Genomic DNA, 22,853 nt, shown 5'->3' with positions numbered 1-22,853 from the left:
ACGTGTATCCTTGCAGTATAAATGACCCCGGCCACTGGAGCTCTCCCTTTCCCGAGCTGGCCCTCTTTTTATCCGTATCCCCCCCCCCCCCCCAGTTGAGCTCTCCCTCCCTCCCTCCGCTTTCTTCTGGGGCTATTATTCCGCGCTTTCAATGCCACACCAGCCCTTCAGCACGCGCGCGCGCCTGGTGTCCCGTCAGCTGGTTTTCCTCCCTCAGGAGCAAAAGCGGCGCCTGCCGAGCAGCCAGCCAGCCGGGCGAGCTGCCGGCGGGGGCGCAGCTTCGGACGCCACTCGCCCTCTAGCGGGGGAAAGGCGGCGTTGTCGGCTGCTGGGCGTGACTTGGCAGCTGCCTTTCGGCGGCTCGCTCGCTCGCTCGCTGGCTGTGCCGTTCGCCTGCCTGCCGGGGGGACCGCGAGTCAGTGCGGGGACTATCGAGCGAGAAGAGAGTTGCTGGCAAAAGACGGCGCGGCGCGCTGGGCTAGGACGGAGGCGGCGGGGCGCAACAGGGAGCGCGGGGCTGGCGGGAGTTCCCTGGCAGCAGCCCGGACCGCTTCGCTGCGGGAGGAGGAGGAAGAGACGGAGGCGCTTGCGGAGTCCTCTCTCCCCCCAAAAGGCGGTCGCCGTCCAGCGGGGGCCACGGACGGGGGCTGAGGCAGCCCGCTCTCGCCTCCCCCCACTACCTGGAAGGGCCGGAGGGGGGCCTTTCTCGAGAGGAAGGGAATATGGGGAAAGTTGGAAGTTGCCTGCTGACTTTGGCTGGACTTTTGCTGGCAGCGAGAGCAGAGACATTCACAGGTAAGAGCACCCCCCCCCCCCGCGCCAATATCTATCTACGTGTGTGTGGAGCGAGGAGTTAAAGGTTAATCGGGAGTGTGTCACGGGGACGGACTGCTATTGGGAATTGGGAGTTATTCCTCCCCCGCCCCGGGCGGGTGTGACCCTCAGAGCTGCTGCGTGCATGGAAAAAGAAAACAGAGGAGAGACGCCTGGAACAGAGGAGGGAAGTTCAAGGCGCCGGGGAAGAATCCCGTTAGTTTGGCCGCCTGGTGCAAAAGCGCAGGGAGCGAGCCTTGTGTAGAGTCTTCTGGCGCGACTCGGGCAGCCCTGGGGAGCCCAGAGAAATCTTCCGGGCTGGGAGAAATGCAAATTAAACAGAGGCCTCTTTGCTTGCAACCCAAAGGAACCCCCCCCCAAAGAAAAACTTTCTGCACTGCTGGCCAGCAGTTTGGGGGCGGGGGCGGGAGGGAAGCTGCACAATTTCCCCTCTTCTTTCCAGCCGGGGACGCCCCGTCTAGGCAGGGCGGGCTAGCTGGTGTTGCACGCGTTTGCTCAGCGCGGTTCTGGAAGTGGCTTTGGCGAGCAGTGGGAGCCCCCTTCCTGAATGGCGAGAGAGGAACAGGATGCCTAGCCCAGGCACGAAGTTCTCCTCAGTTTGTCGTGAAGATTGTCAGACCCTGGGACTGTGTGGTGAAGAAAGTCCTTTGAAACTTGTGCTGTGGCAGCACCGGTAGGGTGACCAGAGGCAAAAGGGGAGGAAGAGCCCCAGTACCTTTCCCAGTTGTGTAGAAAGGAGAGTGTTTGGCCACCATAGAAGTTGACCAGCATGAAAATAAAAAATAAAAGAGCAGGCGTGTCGTGACAACTTTGGGACAACAAAAGGGGCAGCACTGCATGTGTTCCATTTCCTTCCCTTCCCTTGTGCCAGAATACCGTTTTCAGATCTGCCAAGTAGTGACAGTAGTGATAATTGAGGCATAACTTTTTTCTTCAAAAAAAATCTACCTGGAAGCCTTTTACAATTAGTGATTCTCACTGCTGTGACTCTCCTCCCCTGGATCTACTTCAGTATGTGTAATAAAACGGCACACTTTCAAGGTGTGTGAGTGTATCTATATATATCTATATATCGTATCACACAACCATCTAATTTTGGTCAGTAACTGGGTTGCGAAACAGTTTGTTGACACAGTTGGAAGGAATGAGTAACTTCAGTTCAGCATGGTTTTTTGTTTTTCACATGAAGTTTGAACTGTAAAAACCTATAGCAGAAATTGAAGACATCTGAGTTCCATGTTCTATGTGCTTTGATCAGAACAAGAAGTCGAACTCCAGTTGCCTTTCCGGCAGGGTACTTGGTGTTTTGTGCATTAGGTAGTGCTTGCATGTAGCAGCACTTGTGTAACTAAACGTATAACCCACTCTGACTGATTTTCTTCTATAAACACATTCTGGTTTAATGGAATGTTCCAGGGAGGTTCTGTATATAAAAGCCGCCTGTGTTTTCTCAAAGTTCTCTTCCACGTTTGTAGATAAGTCAGAAGGTTCATTAGGAAAGCGAAGTTCCAGAGGTTTGCCTCATTATGAAATATAGCACTGAGGGAAAGCTCTCCCCTGCTGCCTTCTCTGGTTTCAGTGAGCTTGTCTGTAGCTGTGAATTATGAAACTTGATTCACAATGTTGTTATTATTGAAAGATTTCAAGTCTATACTTCAGTTAGTTATTCAGATAAAGGCATACCTCTTTGTTCAACTGTATAATTTTCATTGACTGTTTGTCCAAAATGTTGAGGGAAATGTCAATTTCTGCATGTACAGAAATGTGTGTAAGAACCAGCCATTAAAATGATTGCTTGTCTTACTTGAAAATAATACTCATGGTAGTACTTGGCTGTGGTATTAGCCACATTGCCACTGATTGAAAAGAGAGTTATTTGCACCAACCCACATCCTTTGAACCAGCTGACATGTGTAGGGAGTGGGCGGTTCTAAGCGAAAAGATTTGTTGTTGTAACTCTGTGGGCCAATTTCTGTGCAGAATGGTAGGTACTGCATTCAGGATGCTAATTAGCACACAAAGTATGGGCAACTGCATAAATTGTTGGAAGATGTAAAGATATGCTCTAACACTTATTTATAGCAAACTTGAGTTTTCCATGGTCATAGTTCGGCGTTAAAATGTCCTGAGGAAATTGTTGCAATTAAAAAAACTGACTATTAAATGGACACAACAACTTCATAACTTCACTTGTGTAGCTAATCATAACAAACAAATTGTTGACAAACAAGTAAATTATTATTTAATACCATTAAATACCATTGCAGATTACAGACCTTTAAAGTTAGAAAGTGGACTCTGCATATTTGTAGTATTACTTTTAAAACACTATATACTGAATATAAGAAGTTAGCCAGTGTTTATTGGATAATCTTTCTAAGAAGCCATCTTCGGGGTGGGGGGAAGCATAAAGCAAAAGTCTTATTTTTAAATCTGCTTTAAAAGTTTTTGTTGCTGTTGTAAGTTTTCAAGAGATCATTGTGGGAAAAGTTGGGAAAAGCATTGAGGTTTGTTGAGTTATTCTTTATTGACAAATGTGAAATTCTAAAAGTATTCATTCAAAGTGTAACAAATCCCCAAAGACTGAAAATAATAATGGTTGTTCATTAAAAACAAAGCAATAGCTTCTTGGATTGCATAAAAAATAGTTGTGATTCTTGTTCAAGACTATATCACTTTTGGGGACTCTGACATCCTCATTCTAAATACATAAAAGTAAATTCCTTTATTACAATGTAATAAAGGGATTTCAGCATAGTTAGTAGGCCCTGCCTTATATTAAATTTGGGCATCTTTATTTAATGGTTACAACTGAAATATGATGATAGAAAAAGCTTACATATACTCAAAAGAAGTTTGCTACTTCTAGCATGCAGTGCCATGTGATTTATTTCTTTGGTAGATTATCCATGCCAGACCAAACAAACTACTTCTAAAAATGAGTTCATTCAAAAAGAAATAGGCTACAAATAGGAAGAGATGCCACTGACTGGATAATCCTAAATGTTGGGTTTTGTATAAAATGAAAGGTCTAGAAATATGTATTCAAATGTCAACTGCAATGGAATATCGAGAGAGGTGTAATGGAATTTGAAAACTATGCATTTTTATAAAAGACTCATTTCTCTGATAGAGTTACATATCAAAAAGGCTTCAGAAAATTGATGCATTTTGTTTATAACACAAACTTGTGGAGAGGCCTATTATTAGGATACACAGTTATTTTGTGTTGTACAAAGTGGCAGACAACTTGAACACCACCTAAAACTTCAATCCTGAAACCACTTATTCACACCAGTTAGGATTTTAGCCTAATATTTTAACACTGTGATGTGAAGCTGGGTTTGCTGGCACAGCACCTGAGCTTCGGGTTGTTATATCTACTGTCAATGATTTATTCATACTAGTGATGTATAGCATTATGTGAAAGAGTGTAAAAAAAGGTATAATGGAAAAATTACTAACTTTTTTTTTGTATTTGTCAGCATAGTAGGATCATCTATATTACCATTAGTCTATTTTGGTGTTAATTAATTTATCAGTTTCTTTATTGAGGAAGAAACAAGAAAGTGGTACAAAATCTACAAAGAAATCTACTTATTTTCAAAAAAGTATGCAAAAACAATAGTCAGTCATTATTTTAAAAATGTCAACTTAGCAAGCAGTCCTATGGATTGATTGGTTGATAGACAGAAGACTCCGAGAGCAGAGTCCTCTGTTTAGGGTTAAAGGTTGTGGTAGGGGTGAGGATGGAGAGCCCATAGGATCTTTTTGACCTCTTTGAGGTCTTCCAAGGTAGCTTTTGTGATCTTGGACGAGTAGCTGCCATGGTGTTTTCTATGGTGGTTGTGGAGGAGGAATCTCTTAATGTCAAATTCCTGTTCATAGGTGTGTCTGCAGCCACAGGCAGGCAAACTTGACATAACCCTTGGAGCCTGGGATGTCTGTATTTAAAAGTTGTAGTGGTAGTGCCAATAGAAATACATGGAAGTTAAGGGGCAGTGTGGCAACATCCTTGCATTTATACATGCCAAAACAAGAATGTGGCTGTTAAATTGTTTTGATTTAAAATATATACCTTCTTGATAGGTAAATTGAGCACAGTGCTGTGTATTCTTATTCTAAAAGCTAAGCTGCAACCACGTGAACAAGTTAATACAAACATTAAACTCATTCTGTGTGACTAAGAATTGTAGGTAAGAGAAAGACATCTGTCGAGGTTAATTCACAAGTCCTGTGGTCACTTTCTAAACATGGGAGGTAGTAGGAACAATGCCATCTGAACCAGCCCCTTAGTGTGTCAGCTTTATTATATGTGTTTAAATGTTGGACATTTTGATAAAGCCCAGTACACATACTCACAAATATTTGCAATTTGTACACCTGAGATTTAGACTACACAAATTGCAGTTTGCGCCTGTTTGCATTGAAGTCTAGGTATGTAAAGCCCTATGCAGTGTCCTGCACTGTAGGGGATGGTTGGTGTAGTACGCTGAAGGATTTCGTCCAACTGGTAAACCCAATATCCAATCCCACGTTGTGTATAAAATCACAGCCGCCATCAGCTATACATTCAAACACATCATTGTATTACTCTATGCTTAGCTAATAATGTACCTCTGATCTCTCACAGCCTGATTTGTGAAGAGATCTCATGGAACATCTTGAATTTGATATGATAATGCATTGAATTTGAGATAATATTGAGATCATATTCCTATCCATGGTAAATTATGTCTTGCTGCTGTATGGGTGAACATTAATGTATATATCTCCCCTCTCTTGGTTTTGGGTATCTGGTGAAGTGGACTGTTCCCTGAGAAAACCGGTCCAAAGATCTCTGTGTGGATCATGCATTTAGGGGTCTGTGCATGAGCCTCCTTCTAATAGTTTAACAGACTCAGCCACATACTAGACAGGAGAGGGGATGCTGAATTTAGATGCCTCCCCTCCCAAATGGATGATGCAGTCAAATCTGACCACCCTGGTATTAATCCAACTACAGGAACTCTAATAAAGCACGTCCCCGGGTAGTAGATGCAGAAATCCAGTGATGGGAATTACATGCACAACACTTTTGTCTTTGTCTATTTCTTGTCTGTCTCTGTTCTTATATGGTGATTTTATTTCTGAAGCCATATCAGGCTTGTCTTGTGTTACTTATTAAAAAATTAAAGTTTTCTGTTCAGTCACTGATTAAAATGGCAGTGTTATTATGATAATATAGAAGAGAAAAGTATACCCTACAGTGTATTAGAAGGATGTAATTACACTGAAGAACTCCTATAATGTATCTTTGGTCTCACAGTTTAGTTATCAGAGTCTGCAAGAAAAATTATAGTGGCTTGAAATAACCAAACAAAATATATAATTTTTTTAAAAAAGTGTTTAATGCTGATGTAATTTGCTGGATTGACAATTGCAGAGGCTGAATTTGCAGTTCAGTTGCAGAACACAGTCTACAGACTTGTTCTGTCCATCTCACCAGACACATGTAAAAGTGGCGGATAGAGAAACAGTTCCAATGTATTGGGCTGAAAAAATGTTCTAGTCAGTTGCAATGTGTGTGCAGCTGACTTTCCCATTGGGAACTGAACTGAGATAAATTAGCAAACTAGCCAAACTAGGCTGACCTTCTAGAAAAGCAGGCTCTGCAGTTCCTTTCAAAATACATTGCATTTAGTGGCAGCCTTGACACACATTCACTGTGCTATGGATTTGGCCCATGCAGCAGCAGAGCCCTTTTGTTTCGTGTTGAGAATTTACTTCACTAGACAGTTCTATAGTTCTGTTGGTTGGTGACTAGGATCCACTGGGTTGTATACAACAGAACAAACTGCTAATGTATCGAATTAGCCGCCTTCTCTCCATCCCCCTGTGCACCCTCTAAATCGTCTGGAGTAGTTTTTTTTGGGGGGGGGGCAAATGGGTTGCTGCAAGGGGGAGGAGAGAAAGGGAAACTCCCATAGCATGAAAAGATAAATTAGTTTTAATTGTGATTCAGGATTCAAAGAACCGTATCTGTAGAACTAGTTCCCGCACACCTAAAGCTACTCTGGGCTTGAGTTTCTTGAATAGCAGCCCCAATGTCACGTGGCAAACTACTTTATGTAACTGTGGTTAGTATTCAAAAGCAGTGATGGGGGATTTGCTATTCAAAGCAAATAATAAAAAAAAAGGTAAAATCCCACTGGGCATCCGCAAGCCCTTGGGCATGCTTAAACTACTGTCTAGATCCAGGCCATTTATTTATTTTGATTTAATTTTAATATCCAAGACGATACCAGTGTATCATATTGAATAATCGTGATGGTTTAAACAATAAGCTTACACAAGCACTGCATGATGCTGAATAGATGGCTTTTAATTATTCGTTTTGGGTGAACAGATGGGTGTGAAAATAAACTCTTCCTATAAGCATTGTGTTATACAACTTCTCAGTCTGTCTCATTTGATTCATTGGTAGTGTCTTAATATAGGTAACTGTTTTAGTAAACAGTGACAACAGTTCTGTTCTCCCTTATAGTCTTTACCTATAAACTTCGTTGTTTTCAATTTGCTTTCTCTTGTGCCTTCATTATTATTTGAGTGTTTATATCAAAGGTATGAAGCTTTTCAGTTACAGAATTTTGTTTGCTGTGATCTACCGCTGATCACTAGGTGTAGCTGCATCTCTAAATCCATGTTCCTAAGCTAGGATCGTATGCTGGGTTTACTGAACTTGGCACATTTTGAGCTTGAGACTCAAAAAAGTATTTAAGGCATTTGGTTGTGAAAGTTTGATGTAATGTAAGCTGTGTGTCTTCTTTGAAGGAAAATAAACCACGAAGAACAGGGACCATGCAAGCCTGTCTAATAATTCATTTGCTTACTATTTATATTTTTAGTCCTGTACTTTGTTGATGGCTTTAACAGATGGATAGGTACTGACAAAACCCAAAAATGAAACAACAAAAACTGTACATGCTTGCTGAAGAAGTATTGTAACATTGCATTGTATACGTATATCTTAGTATGTTTGTTCAAATAAGCCAAATAAATACTAAGAAAATATGATTTTGAATATAATTCTGGCAAAACATACTTCAATCTGAGTCACTTGCCATGAAGGCAGAGCTACTGAAAAGCAAATTCAAAATTGTCTGGATCATCTGTCAGCAAAATATTAAGGATAGGAACCTCATGACCTAGTTGTGCTACCCCAGGGGGGATTTGGGCAACGGACCCTCTCTAAAAGCTGGATGGTAAACTTCTCTCAATATAATATTGGAGGTTTTCTGCTGCAAGAAAAAAAAAGTCAAGATTTCCACTGGGTAGAAACTGCTCTTGAATACACCCAAAATACATATTTGGAACTCAGCTGCAGTGTTGTAGGAGTGTTGTTGTTTGTTACCCCCTTGTGGCTGCCTTTAAATATGTTAGGAATTACATTTTTTTCAGTCCTGGCTCTGTGCTCTGAAACTTGCAGAAACAGACATAAATTTTGTTTGTATCAGAGAATAGTAGTGTAGCAACATAGGACTAAATGAGTATTTGGACTATTCTGAATGCAAAAAAGCAGCTAGACAAAGGGGAAAGTACCAAAAAAAAAAAGTATCCAGTGTCATAACAGCCACCATAAGCCTTTGCCAATTAAGCAGTGATGTGATACGCTGGGTCCTGTCCATTGGCGTTAACAGGGAATTCCAAAGACTGAGTTATTATTAGAGTGATAGTGAGTAGAGTGGGAGTTTAAGGGCTTTGAGAAAATATATTACCAGTAACCTGATGAAACTGACAAATGGTCTTTCCCCTTGCTTTAGAAGTACATTAAAAAACCTGTAGTAATTGTCATTTCAGAGGGATAGAAATAAGAAGGTTTTAGCAGCCAGTGTGCTGGCAGAGGTGAAATAACCGTATTCTGTACATTTGTACAAATATTTCCAATAAACAGCAATATCAGTAATATTTATAGAAAGAAAGGAAGGCTTCATTGTACAATGCATTCATAGTTTATCACAGGGTGCTGAGATGACCACTAGCATAGATATCTTAAAAGGGCTGCAGTGCATTTATGAAGGATAGAGCTACTGTCTTGATGTTGGAAATATGTCCTGTTCTCAGACTACATGCCTCTTCCAACAAGGTACTAGGAACAAACATAGGATGGATGCTGCCATTCACGCTTTCAAATTTCTACAGGGGTATTTAGGCCTCATCTACACCAAGCAGGATATTGCACTATGAAAGCGGTATGAAAGCAGTATATAAAATGCAGGAGCCACACCAAGCAGGATATAGTGGTATGAAAGCAGCATATGGTATGTGTCAGTGGGCCCCAACAGTTGTCAGTGCACTTCAATACTGCTGTAAAACAGTAGTGTGGCTCCTGCCTTTTATATACCGCTTTCATTGTATAATATCCTGCTTGGTGTAGATGAGGCCTAGGTTAGTTACTGCATAGATGCTCATCTAGATAGCAAGTGGCCTGTCAGAACATGGTAGTTTCTGTGTTCTGAATATCTTAAAATGTGCTCTCAACTGAACACAGTGCATCAAATGACTACTGGTCAGGAGAGTAGTACTATTATTTTTTGAGGTTTGGACACTTGGAAACTATCAGGAGTTTCATAAACAGTAAAGCTAAATACAAACATACTATAAAAAGAAGCTCACCATGTTGAGAATGTGTTCTCAGTTCTATTTTTACATTAACATATGTAACGATGATGATGATTTTCATTTCTATACTGCCCCATAGCTGAAACTCCTTGGGCAGTTTACAGCAATTCATAAAAATGCAATACAATAAAAGTAGTAGAAATGTTTCAACATAGAAAAATTTAAACCGTGTAAACAGCTAAAAACAATTTAAATAAACATTTTTCCCTAGTAGATGTTTTTCATAATAGCAGACATAGATGTCTCATCATATACCACTAAATGCCTGAGAGTAGAGGGTGGTCTGTAACTTGTGCCGAAAAGATAACAGTATCGGCGCGAGGCAGATTTTAGTGGGGAGCTCATTTTATAGTCTAGCATAAGAGTGAATCAAACATTGGCCATAGCTAGACGGGGCTTTATCCTGGGGTGATGCCCGGGATCGTCCCTGTGCGTCCACATGATGCACAGGGGACCCCAGGATCAGGGAGGGATGATCCCTCCCTTGCCCCAGGATCTCACCTTCCCCTTTGGCCCCGGTTTTTCCGCAGTCCCGGGCTGAGCCCGAGACCGCGGAACATGTGACTGGGTGCCATGCGTTGACCCGGCTCCGCGCGATTCCTTCGCTGCGCCCACTGGGGGTGGGGGTGGGGAGCGGGGACAGTACTTTAAAGGCGCTGCTGCCCCTTTAATTTTTTTAAAAAACCGGCAACGCCTCTCCTTCTGAGGTCTTTGCGCATTGCATGTGAACAGAGGAGGGATCTCGAGATAAACACATCGAGGGATTTTCCCTCCTCTGTTGCAAGCTAAAATGATAGGTCTAGCTAAGGCCTTCGATATGTCTTAAATACCTGATCATCTGTCTAGTTGCTACTGTTGCTACTTGTGCCCATAGCTGGATGCCTGAGTGTGGAGGAGGTAGTTCTGCTTCTATTGGCTGATTAAAGCACTGACAATTTAATGCATATCCTACTCAAGGGATGGGCAACACGCACCCTGTGGGCCATGGGCAGTCCCCCGTCCTCTTCTGTGGCCCCCACAGCCATAGGAAGGTCAAATTTAACTTGTCCTCCACCTAAATGTTACCTTTCTAAGGCTTTGTTGTTTGCTGCCAAATTTCATTTTCCCACTGCACCATCAAATTTGGTGGCACAGTGGTGCCAGCAGGAATGGGGTCTGCAGGGGGTGCCCAGGGGATGGAAATTGGCCCCAGACCACTTGACGTTGCCTGTCCCAGACCAACCTTTCCCAATCGGGTTCCCTTCAGATGTGCTGGAGTGCAACTCCCATCATCCTCATCTGGCATGCCATTTCCTGCACTGGTTGGGGGATGGTGGGACTTCTAGTCCAACAATCTGGAGGGTGTTAGGTTGAGGAAGGCTGTCTTAAACACTATAGTTAATTATGGTGTGAGCTGGAGAAAAAATAGTGAAACTGGTAGAGTCAGCCGTATGTACAGTAGATAGCAAGATCACTTGCAGCTATTGTAAACTATGGTTTAACAAAATTATTGAATTCCGCACTATAGTCTAGGAATAAAATGTAATTTGGCTTATTATTGTGACTTGGTAGAAGTCTATAACATATTGTAGATTCTTGTACGTACTATGAGTGACATTTAAAATGCTCATCACAAACTATTTTGTGCTGCTGTAATGTGATTGGGATTAAATGTAATTTGCTGTGGCAGTGCCTGTGCACTTCTAATAAAGCTGTTAAATACTCGTTTCCTGCTTGTTGTCGGGCTCTGTATAGCTCCACAGGAGGCTTTTATTTCCTTAATTGTTTATCTTATGAGTGCTGCTCTGCTGTATCTCCCGACTGTCCGTATTGTCAAATTTTGCAAAATTTTACCATTCACTGCCTTGTCAGTGAGTTATTATGCGGTCAGGGCTTATGTTTCCTGCAGTTTCGGTGCTTTGTGTAGAAAGAGCAGATGGAGGACAGGAGAACCTGCTCTGTGTTTGGCACCTGTAATTTTAGAAGATATTGTTAAGGGGGAAAAATGGATAGCATTACAATAATAATATTATAAAGGCTTTTTCTAGAGGTTCCTGTACCCATACTCCTACTCCTATCTTTGTCAGGGAAGTGACAGCAAATGTGGAAACAGAGCTGGGGTGGATTTAGTAGGTTGAGCTGTTTTTAGGTAAGGTCTTGTGCGTGTGCACTTGTGTAGAGGGAAAGAACATGTATTAATCAGAGTTAACCTCTGTTTCCCCCCTGCATACTGGAATCTGAGCCCACAGTTGTTAAGTAAGAAACAATTAGAAACCTTAGTGAGAATGTTACATTACAAGTTAGGCAGGAGTCGCCTGACAGCTGCTAAGTAGAGGTGGAATTTAAATAAAAAACTAACACCCCCCTTTTCCAACCTTCTTCAATATGTTATTTGCTAGCTGTTTCTCTTTGCAGCCAGTTCCATGTGGTGACAGTTCCATGTGTTTCATTTTATGTCCATAGGTAGAGTGTGTGTGAAGGCCAAACTAAACTTGGAAATTTCAGTTGGTGCAGAATATGGCCACCAGAATTTTGACTAATATGGTTAACTTTATGCATATTACACCAATTTTAGAAGAACTCCACTGGCTACCTATTTGCTTCCAGACCCATTAAAGATGCTGGTACTTACTGTACCAACTTTAGATGTCCTCCCTGCAGAAGATCACTTGACATCCATGTTGCAGTCTCTTTGGTGCCAGGTAAACATATTTTTTGTTTACACAGGCATTTTAACTAGTGTAGTTTTTAATTATTACGAGAGCAATCTTATGACCCCAGGGACACATCCCTGGAGCCATAGTGTTGATCAGAAAAAATCCTCTAAAGCTCTGACTTTGGAGAGAGTTTACGATCTCAGATCCCCCATCCTGCTAGCTCCCTCTTCAACAGGCATGCACAACCTGCAGCCTAGAGCTGCATACATCCCTCAGCCTAATTTCTAAAAAGCCTCTGCATGTAATCAGTTCAGATTCTAGTCCCCTCGCTTCCAGACTGCTGACAGACTGAGAGAGAAAAGAGGGTTACAGAAAGAGAAAAGGGGTGACACACCCACTTCTGTCTCTGGTCCTGCCTACTGCTTTGGCCCACCGCCAACGTTCAGCCCCCAACAGATTATCTGCAATGCAGCCCTCAACAGAAAAAAGGTTACCACTCCTGCTCTATGTGGTCAGAACTCAGGGGGTACACATGTTGGGGACATAGTGGTGGGCAGAAAGGGAGTGGATGTAGATCCCCTGTATCCATAGTTCTCCCAGTCCTCAGCTGTGTCCCTGACACAGAGGGGAATTTAGACCAGCCCTGAGGCTGATCTAGAAAGGCTTTTTCCATGAAGTTAAAAACAAACAAACCATGAGAAAATACAAAAGAACTATGCCTTCTCTGTTCCTTCTGCCTCACCTGCAATAGCCCAGCAGAACTTTAGATAGATTGGAGCATCTGGGATTGGAGTGTTCCATCATTTGGGCTCCTTGCCCTTAGGATTACTCTCATAAGCGCTTGATCTTTTATTTTATTATTGTATTTATGTTGTGATAATGGATTGTTACACTGCTCTTACATTCTAAATAGAATGAAGTGAGGTATAAAAATGTTTAAAATAATTAACTGGACATCTTCCTTTAATAAATACTTTATATGAGAAATTTTGGATGTGGATATACAAGTTATACAAAATCCAAATATAAAAATATTATTTCCAAAAACACTTGAACAAAAATTACTGGTGTAAGTTTTTTTGGGGTGGGTGGGATGGGTATGAATTATGGATATTAATGGTATACAGTGAACAAGAAGTTCAAGGAAGAGTAAAATAGAATAAGTGGGAACCCACATGGAATTCTATTCTGCCACTATCCTTTCTCTGCAACAAGTCAACCAGGAGAGAGGAATTTCTCTGAGCCCAGTTCCCTTTTCCATTAAATTGATTTGTTGTGCAGGGTGGGCGTTGGGTGTAAAGCTTCTGAGCTCTGGCTCTTTGTGTGGAAGAGAAGGCTGATCCATCCCTTGGGATCTGAGAAATGTTTATTGGGCAAGAAAACCCTTGAGAGGGTTGACACCATGGCCTGGAGACTTTCAGTGGCAGCAACAGCCTCCACAGAGCTAGCCCGCCTGCTTCCTTGTGTTGACTGAGTGGTGGTGAACTGGATTCACTTCTTCAGTCTTTATCCCAAGCAGGATGTAGATATTTTTGAGCAGTAGCTAGGAAGTAGCTGTAGGTGGTTTTGAAAAGAGTTTAGTTTTAGTCTATATCAGAGATAAGTACAAAAGACAAATTAACCCTTTTGGGACTTAGTGTATTATTATTATTATTATTATTATTATTATTATTTATTTATATAGCACCATCAATGTACATGGTGCTGTACAGAGTAAAACAGTAAATAGCAAGACCCTGCCGCATAGGCTTACATTCTAATAAAATCATAACAAAACAATAAGGAGGGGAAGAGAAAGCAAACAGGCACAGGGTAGGGTAAACAGGCACTGGGTAGGGTAGGTTTTCAATGGGATAGTGTGTCTAAGTACTGGATTATGTTACCCATTCTAGTCAATACCTAATTTTTTAAAATAAATCAACAACACTGGTTGACAGGCAGTGTAATTAGAAACAATAGGTCAAGTGATACACAACTGGTCATATGTATGTGTTTTGTGGCTGTGTGTTTTAGCACGTTGTGATTGCTAATATGAAAGATTGGTTAACAGAGGTAAAGGGGAAACTTCAAATGTAAACAATAACTTTGCATTACCCTTTACCTAACCCTCTAAACACCCTGACACAATTGTGATGGTAGTGACTAAAACTATTTTACAGAGATCACAAAAGTGTGAAAAAGTGAGAAAGACCTAGGCCTTTGCTAGACCTAAGTGAAAATCTGGGGGAGAGGAGGGGAGACCTTGCGTTATGAATAACATGAGATCTTGAACTCATTTACACGTGAGTCGCAACGAGCTCAAGAAGAGAGCCGTTGCGCGCCCGCCATTTTAAAAAAAACCTTTAAAGGGCTGGCTGCACAAGAGGATGAGCGGCAAGGTAAGTGTTGTTGTTTTTTATCGCGTGGAGCCAGGAAAAGCCGCGGAAACTGGCCATATGCTCGCAGTCTCGAGCTCAGACTGCGAGAAAAAGCGGGCCCAAAGTGTAGGGCTTTATCCCAGGGCCAGGAAGGGATGATCCCTCCCTGAGCCCGGGATCCCCTGTGTGTCATCTGGACGCACAGGGGCAATCCCGGGTATCAGCCCAGGATAACCCCTGGTCTAGCAAAGGCCTGAGATATTCATCTTACTTGAGTGATCCTGAAAGTTTTCTCCAGTAAACACGTATGTATGATTTCAGGATTAGATGGAACTAAGTGAAGTAGCCGGGCGTGTCAGATCAGTAGAGTTTGGAGCACTATAATTTTTGGGTACGTCTGGTCATTTTGTTTTCTAAATAAGATGTCCCTACATTTTAAACTAGCACTCTACTTCTTTAAATGGAAACGGTTTTATGTCATGGATTTTTATTTATTTATTTATTTATTTATTTATTTATTTATTTAAACTTAGCTGGGGTGAACTACTGCACTAGGTTGAACAATGCACCCACTGGTCCCCATTCTGGCTACAGTCCTGTAAATATGAACAAGTATTTTCCAGCGCTTTCAGATCATTTTGATTGGCCTGAAATGAATGTGGTCACAGTGTGAATTTGACAGGAACAGCAGGCAGCAATCATGGGAGGATAAGAATAGTTGCTGTTATGCAAGACGTTATATTTTTTAAGTATAAAGCTGTTGCACATAATATTATCTGGATATTCTGTCTGTGTGTGAAATAAATTTACCTAGATTACATTTTGCTTTGCTGCTCAAAATTAGTGGTGGCAGTAGAACTTTTATATTAGAATGAGCCCAAGATTCACATGAAAACAAAGGCAGGCTATAGATTTTTTTTAAAAAAAAATCCCAGAAACTTTCCACAATCTTAAATGGAACCTAGGAGAAGTCTGCAAAGGATGTCCCTTTCAATTGTGGTGACAATATTTACATTTTAGTCAAGTCACGTGGCTTTAGGCATCTGATCTGTAGAACAGGGGTGGGCAGAAGGTAGATTTTCAGATATTTTGGACTTCAACTCCCAGCAGCCTCTGCAAGCATGGCCAGCAGTTAGGAATGTTGGGAGTTGAAGTCCAAAACATGAGGTGATATACTTTCTACCCACCTCTGGTATAGAACATTCAGAACCGCTGAGTTGCCTAGGATGCTAAGCAGTATAAAAGTAACATTGTTAGTCTCATTGATATAAAGTAGGAGAAAGGCTTATACCAGCTGAAGTTTGTTACTCTGAAGGTACTATATTTAATAATAGCATGATCCAAGAAGGCTAGAGATGGGTAATATAAGCCTCTCTCTCTCAAATGGTTAAACTGACTGATTAGCTTGCTTTTGTTACATGGGAAGTAAGAATAGAACCAATATCAAAACACTGGCTAAGTATGGAGAGGAAAACTATGTGATTCTTAACAGTCACTCTTTATCCTTAAGACAACAGAATTTCTTTAATTTGTTTTGTTAGAAAAGGAAATGTGGTTGAACAGCTAGATTCCTGTGAGGCTTTTAATGTAGTCATTACGTCTCCCCAGGAACGTTTCAGGATAAGGAGAAACTATTGTTGGATGAGCACATCATATGGATTGGGAGAGAGAGAGAAGGATAGTGACAATTATTGGATCAATATCAAATATGAGGCTGGTCTACACATCTGAATTATCACATTTGAGTCTGTAATATATGAAGTAGAGATACTGAGTAAGAGGAGAATAGATCAAGTGGGAGCTCAGCACAGTATTAAACTATGGATGGATATAGATTTATGTTAAACTTAGGTGGGAAAAAGCATATTACCGTATTTCTTAGATTGTAAGATGCCATCGATTGTAAGACACACTAATTTCAGTACCACCAACAGGAAAAAGAAACCCTAAGACACACCCGCGATTCTAAGACGCACCCCATTTTTAGAAATGTTTATATGGGGGAAAAAGTGTGTCTTAGAATCAAAGAAATAGGGTAGATGTTATATGGGAGTTTCCTGGCTGAAACTCTCATTTTTGCTTCCTTAAAATGTGATAGGGTGGGGAATGTTTAGGGCAGTTTGGATCAGGGCACAATTGTCTTAATTGTGCCTGCATGTTTCCCCTCAATGGCTAAGAGCAGGGGGGTTTGGGCAGGGGGGAGAAAAGCATTTCCTCCCGTGTTGTGGTCCCAATCCACCACCACCCCTTAAATCATTGCTGATCTTTTAAGAAAGGAAAGGATGCAGGGAGTTGCAATCATGGAACTACCATGAGTGACCATAATTGTAAGAGAAGCTGAAGAGTAGAATAAGCTGGCATTGTGGAGGCCCTTCTATGTGTTTTTGTAAAGGGATATTTACAAGAGAAAGAAGTTTCCTTGAACTCATTGATACTTCTGATAGTGTCCTTTCCCCTCAATGAACAGTAACACAATACCTTTATTAGCAATGTCTGTTTCTTTACCCACTGTTTTTGTTTTTGTTTTTTGATTAACATCCACATTCATTAAGAGTTTTGATTAACTTGAAAGCTTGCTTACTTCTTTATGATCTAGTACGATTATGCTACTTTCCCCTCTCGTCACCTGAACAGACCAAAACACTTGACTGTAAAATTGCTGTTTTGCTGTTTTTTCCTTCTTCTCTTTTTAATAGATTCAAGTTATGTCAAACAAAGAAAGTTGAATGCAATACAAAATTTGGAAGTAAAATTAGAAGCATTAAAAATAATGGTTTTGGAGAGGGCATCTGGAAATCACGGCCAATATTGAGGGTTGGCATCATTGCTTATCTGCCGACATCTACTGGCAACCCCTGGAGCACGCTGGCCTTGCTGCTGCCTCCATGCTATCACTGCCTGTTCTCCAGTCCCCTCTAAGCCCAAGCAGTAACATAAACGAAGAGGAGGAGGAGGAGGAGCTTTTCCCTGTGGTAGCTGTGTAGACAGGGTCCAAAAATATAGAACAAGATATTGGGACAGTAGTGACAGCAGTGGGGAAGAGGTGGATGTACTCAGGGTGGGACCTACAGAGGCCATTTTGCCCAAAAGTATCCAAAAAACCTGTCAGGAATGGTTTGAGAATAATATATTTTAAGCAATTGTACTAAGAGATGCTTTGGGGTAAGTCTATACCACCATTTATTGCAAGACTGTATCTCAGTCATCACTAACAGGCCACATGATGTTAACCTGCTCCCGTGGTGATCTCGGCTCCACCTCTCAGTTTTCCCAGAATATCCCTGACTACTTTTGTTGCAGTTTTTCTGTCTCGTGTCCATTCCGAAGAACGTTTACAGAGTGCCCCCCTTTGTGAGGTTGTTGCTATTTGCTGTGAGTTCTGGGCTCAGCGAACAGCCAATCAGCTGTGAGGGGCGTGTGCTTGGGTATCAGAGGTGTGCGGGAGTGAACCTGTCCGCCATTTCCGCCATTGGATGGGTATCGGTGTGTTTTATCGCTGAGTGTTCTTGTTTTTTTGTTTTTTTAATACAAACATATCTCTGTGCAAGGGTGCAAATTCGACAGAGTTCATATTCCCCCCCCATGTGTTGCTGCACATGTGTGCTTGTGCACATCCCTCACAAGTCATTAAAAAAAACCCTCTGCTCTGTACCCATCTCCCTACTCCTGCCCACTTCTATCGGTATACATATGTAAGCATTGTAACGGGGCACACACGCTCCCACGATGGCACTCTTGTAATTGCGGTAAACATCGGTCACGTGTGCCCCATGAGTGCCGAGCGCGGAAGCGGGGAAAATTCGGAAGTAGTGCCCTTCCGTTGCAAAAGGGCTGCAGGTGTAGATTAGGCCTTGGTTCATTTCAAACCCCCACCCCAGTATGTGTTGTAGGCAGATTCTTGGGTCCTCATGAGAATTCTAATATTTTTATTAACAGGTTCACACTGCAAGTGGTGAAAAATTCGAAGATGTATTAGAAATTGAATGCCTGCTATTAGTATCGGCTAAAGTAATGATTTTCTGTATAAATTAGAGTTTATTTAACAACAAGTCTTCAATTTAATTCAGTGTCATGAGAATACAATTTAGTACTGCATCTTAGCTCTTTTAATAATATATGCTGTATTACCAATTAATTTGAAAGCTATGTTTGTACAGTGTGTGTGTGAATGTGTTGGCCATTGCTTTATAGTAGATGGCTATAGAAGTTGCCAATTTCCATAGAGTAAAATTTATAGAACTACATTTTACATCATTGCATGGAAAATCAAGTAACACCCAAGTAAGAGCACTTTTTTAAAATATATAACAAACAATATTCATATATGTTATGTGCAGCAAAGATAACAGCTTTCATTCTTTCATATGAAGAGTAGAAGATTCTTTCTTAATCCCCATGTTGGCTAGAGTTTCCCTGGAATTGTTTCTTTGGAGTGCTAATGGGTTGCTTAATTTGTGAGTTACATTACTAATTGTATTGAGAGTCTAAACCTTATTAAGTCTTTGTGGTGAATTCGATCGCAGTGCTTCAGGAAACTGCTTGGTGATTGGACAAAGGATGATGGAAAAAATAAGTGGGTTTTTGCTCTAATGTAACAGCCAAAAGAAGATAAAAAGGGAGGATGGTAAAAGTATGCGTCAGCAAGGGGCTAGTTTTTAACGTTAGAAGCATAGCGTTCTTTTCTTTACAAAGTTAGTGCATTCTGTACATCCTGTGAACTTGCTGTAGACCTTTTGTGGGGAGAGCTAATCCTAAAACTACATGGAATAGGGAGGGAAAAGTAGAAAACCAAGTGTATCCCTGAGAATCTAACATCTTAAAAGTACTGCTCTATAATGAAGAGTTACAGTGGCACCTTTTTACTCAGCAGTTCTGATCCTGGTGTGTACTCAGTGTAATTTGAAGCTGCTGCCTTCAAAGGAAAAAATGGAGTTTTAACTGTTGTCTTTCCCGCAGAGCTGCCAGAGCCCTAAGATAGCAAAATGAAATCTTTTCTTAACTTGAGCACCGTTCACAGAACTAGACACCTATTTTTTCTCCATAGAATGATGCTTTCTTTTGCAGCCACTTTCTGGTGTAAATCCATTTGAACCTAATATTGACGTGGCTTTGATATATGGTAAGGCTGCTCTGACAACACTGGCCTGATCATGACCCTGTTTAGATGACACGTTAAGCCATGGAGGTTAAGCATTTTGAGCTAAACATTATGGATTAGTGTATCATGTAAACCATTGCTAACCATGGTGGCTACATAACCACAGTTTAAACATGCTCACTAACCATTTGCTGCAAAAGGGTTATCAGCTTATCCATGCCTTAGCATGTCGTCTGAATAGGTCCAATGATTCTAAAATACAGTTTGGTGTGAGCATTAGTGGCCAAGAGCCAGAATCCATTCACAGGCCAAGGAGCTTATTCAGATCCTTCCTGGGCCAGCACCCCATCTCATATAGTGGAGAAGTAGGCATGAAATCCTACTATTTGCAGTGATAGTTTATAATTTAGAGACATTCTATTAAGGGGTGGACTAGAGTTCCAAATTTCTTTAAAGTTTGTAATTTGTGAACATTTGCCAAGGTCACATGTAGCTTGGAAGAGAGGAAAGACTGAGACTGTTGTACAAATTGTTGACTGCCTTTATAGATCAAGGGCAGGCAACCTGTTATCTCCCAGATGTTTTGGACTGCAACTCTCACAATCCTTTAACATGACCTGCTGGCTGGGTCTTGTCTCTGTTATTTTCATTTTCATTTCTATGCCACCCAATAGTTGAAGCGTTCTGGGTGGTTCACAACAATTCACAAAAAATAGAAACAACCTTCTACAACATTATAATTTCAACAGCTAAAAACCATTTCTGCTAAACCATTAACAGCTAAAAACCATTTCAATAAACAAGTTCAATAATAGACCTGTTCAAGATAGCTAACATAAGTGCCCCATAATGTGCCATTAAATTTCTGGGACTGGAGGGCCTCATCAGGGAGATTATTCCATAATTGGTTGGGGCGGGGGCAATTATGGAATAATCTTCCCAACGAGGCCTGCCTGGCTCCAACATTGCTATCTTTTTGTTGCCAAGTCAAGACTTTTCACTCTCCCCAGACATTTAGTAGCACACGTTGAGGTTTGGCTGTGACAGCTCATAGTTGTTTTTAGATGTATATTAGCATGCCTGGAGGAATTTCACACTTTCTGGAGGTTCTGGAAAGTATGCTTTCCCAGGGTGGACACGTGCCTGAATGCTCGTGGGCCCTCACGAGTGCTTGGGGTTTGTGTGTTCCATAGTCATGCCAGGCATGCCTGACTGGGTATGGGGGGCAGGACACAGTGGGGGTCCTTCAGTCTCCTGGACCCAGTTAAGCGTTTGTGACAACTCTGCTTGTCATGTTATCTGAACCTGGGAGATGTGGCTTGTTGGAGAAAATAATCCTCTAATAACCCTACAACAGCCTCAACCAGTATGGTCATTATAGCCCAACACATCAGGGCAACATCAGGGCAGCACCAGGTTGGGGAAAGTGGTAATAGGTGAAGATTCAGTTCAGGAAAATGACCTGCTTGTAAGAACATGCTAGGGAGCCTTTAACCATAAAAAAATGGGCATGTCAAGGACGGAATGTCCTCCAAGACAACAATTGTCCCTGAACATAAAAAACTGGCATTTCAGGCAAAAGGCATCCTATGAAACAACTCTTTCCTTGACATGCCCATTTTGTCCAAAAGTCAAAATTGAACTTAAATACTTGGAAATAAATTGAACTTAAATACTTGGAAATAAGTAAGAGCCAGTGTGGTGTAGTGGCTAGAGTGTTGGACTGGGAGTCGGGAGATCTGGGTTCTAGCCCCAACTCAGCCATGAAAGCTCACTGGGCGACTTTGGGCCAGTCACAGACTCAACCCAACCTACCTCACAAGGTTGTCATGGGGATAAAAGAGGAGGAGGATTATGTATGCCACCTTGGGTTCCTTGGAGGAAATAAGGCAGGATATAAATGTAATATACAAATCATAAATCACTAGGATGCTTTTACAATGCAATCTTATACATGACTTTTCAAAAGCAAGTCTCACTGAGTTTAATGAAGCTCACTATGCTCAGGAAAGTAAGTATAAGATTGCAGATTTACCATGCAATCCTAGGAATCTTTTGAGAAATCAGACCCAGTGTGTTCAATGGGGCTTATTCCCAAGAAAGGTGTGCATAGGATTGCACCATTAACGTGGTTTAAATTCAGACATACTTGGAAATTAGTTTTATTGGATTGCAACTATGTAGCACACAATTCTCCTATATTGTTTAAATTTTAAGTGGAATCCGAAGACATAGAAAACTGTTAATATGCTAATTTTAGAAAACTTAATAGAGATAGTAAGCTGAAAAAAGTTAAGCTAATTACAAGTTTGAAGTTTCCCAATTTCACTAGTTTGATATCCATTTATTATGGTATTAATTGGTGCTACAAATCAATGCAGTTTAGAAATGGAAAGGTTTCCATTGGAAAAATTCAGCAAAAACCATCTGCAGAAAATACCCCATATTATATGCAGCCAGAAGACTGCTAAGAACCTGTAGCTCCTGCCATAAGCGAAAGAAAATGAGTTTTGTAGTATCAAAAAACTAACTTAATGATGGACTAGAGAAATGCTTCTTTTGGTACTCCCTAGTAGCACTGTGGAGAATGAGGAAAGAGAAATACAGCATGCTGAGGCCTATTACTCTTTACATACAATTAAACGATCTATTAATTAATTTTAGTTAACTTCACAATTATGTACACTTAATGATTGTGTTGTTCTTTATTTATTTAATTTAAAAAACCCTGCCAAATGGCTTGAAATAAGCCTTCAGGGTATGCAATAATAATAAAAAATTAATACAATCATTAGCAAAATAGAAGAGCAGTATATCTATCATTTTCTTCACAGGTTTGATCAAGACACAAATAAACTTGTGTGTGTGTAATAGTCCAGGACATGGGCAGCTGGGAGCACAGACTGAGTGCCAGGACCCGGGAGAGCAAAGGTGTACAAAGTTGAACACACACACAAGCTGTTTAGAATAGAGTGGTTTACTGGTATAACCACAACATGGCAGGAGCATTAGGCAGGGGCGAGGTTCTGTAGGCAACCCAGTAGTGGAGACCAGAGTCCAACAGGGCCCATGATAGTAGCAAGTCCAGGGCCAATCAAAGGTTCATGGGTAAGGTCAAACCTGGGTCCAGACAGGGCCAGAAGCAAGGGCACAATCCAAGGTCCAAATAGTCAAGGCATGGCAGAGGCAAGAGCATAGTCCAGAGAGCAGTCTGAGGTCAGGAACAAACAAACAAGGCATGGCAGAGGCAAGAGCATAGTCCAGGGA

The 22,853-nt window shown here is 41.4% G+C and overlaps 1 protein-coding gene across 5 annotated transcripts in view; it reads left to right on the top strand.

Annotated features, from left to right (window-relative positions):
- The first annotated feature begins 684 nt into the window (after positions 1-684).
- PTPRM (protein tyrosine phosphatase receptor type M) overlaps positions 685-22,853 on the top strand; it is a 527,195-nt gene continuing 505,026 nt past the window's right edge. For 2 of the 5 annotated variants that reach the window (XM_063130575.1, XM_063130573.1), the window contains exon 1: positions 686-795. In XM_063130575.1, the coding sequence (XP_062986645.1) occupies positions 723-795 (73 nt within the window). In that variant the 5' untranslated portion in view covers positions 686-722. Of the gene's footprint in view, positions 796-22,853 lie in introns of all 5 variants that reach the window. The other 3 variants (XM_063130577.1, XM_063130574.1, XM_063130578.1) reach the window with 2 other exon arrangements.

Source organism: Elgaria multicarinata, chromosome 7 (genome assembly GCF_023053635.1).
Source record: "Elgaria multicarinata webbii isolate HBS135686 ecotype San Diego chromosome 7, rElgMul1.1.pri, whole genome shotgun sequence".
Lineage (NCBI taxonomy): Eukaryota > Metazoa > Chordata > Lepidosauria > Squamata > Anguidae > Elgaria > Elgaria multicarinata.
This window is presented reverse-complemented; position numbering and strand designations above follow the sequence as displayed.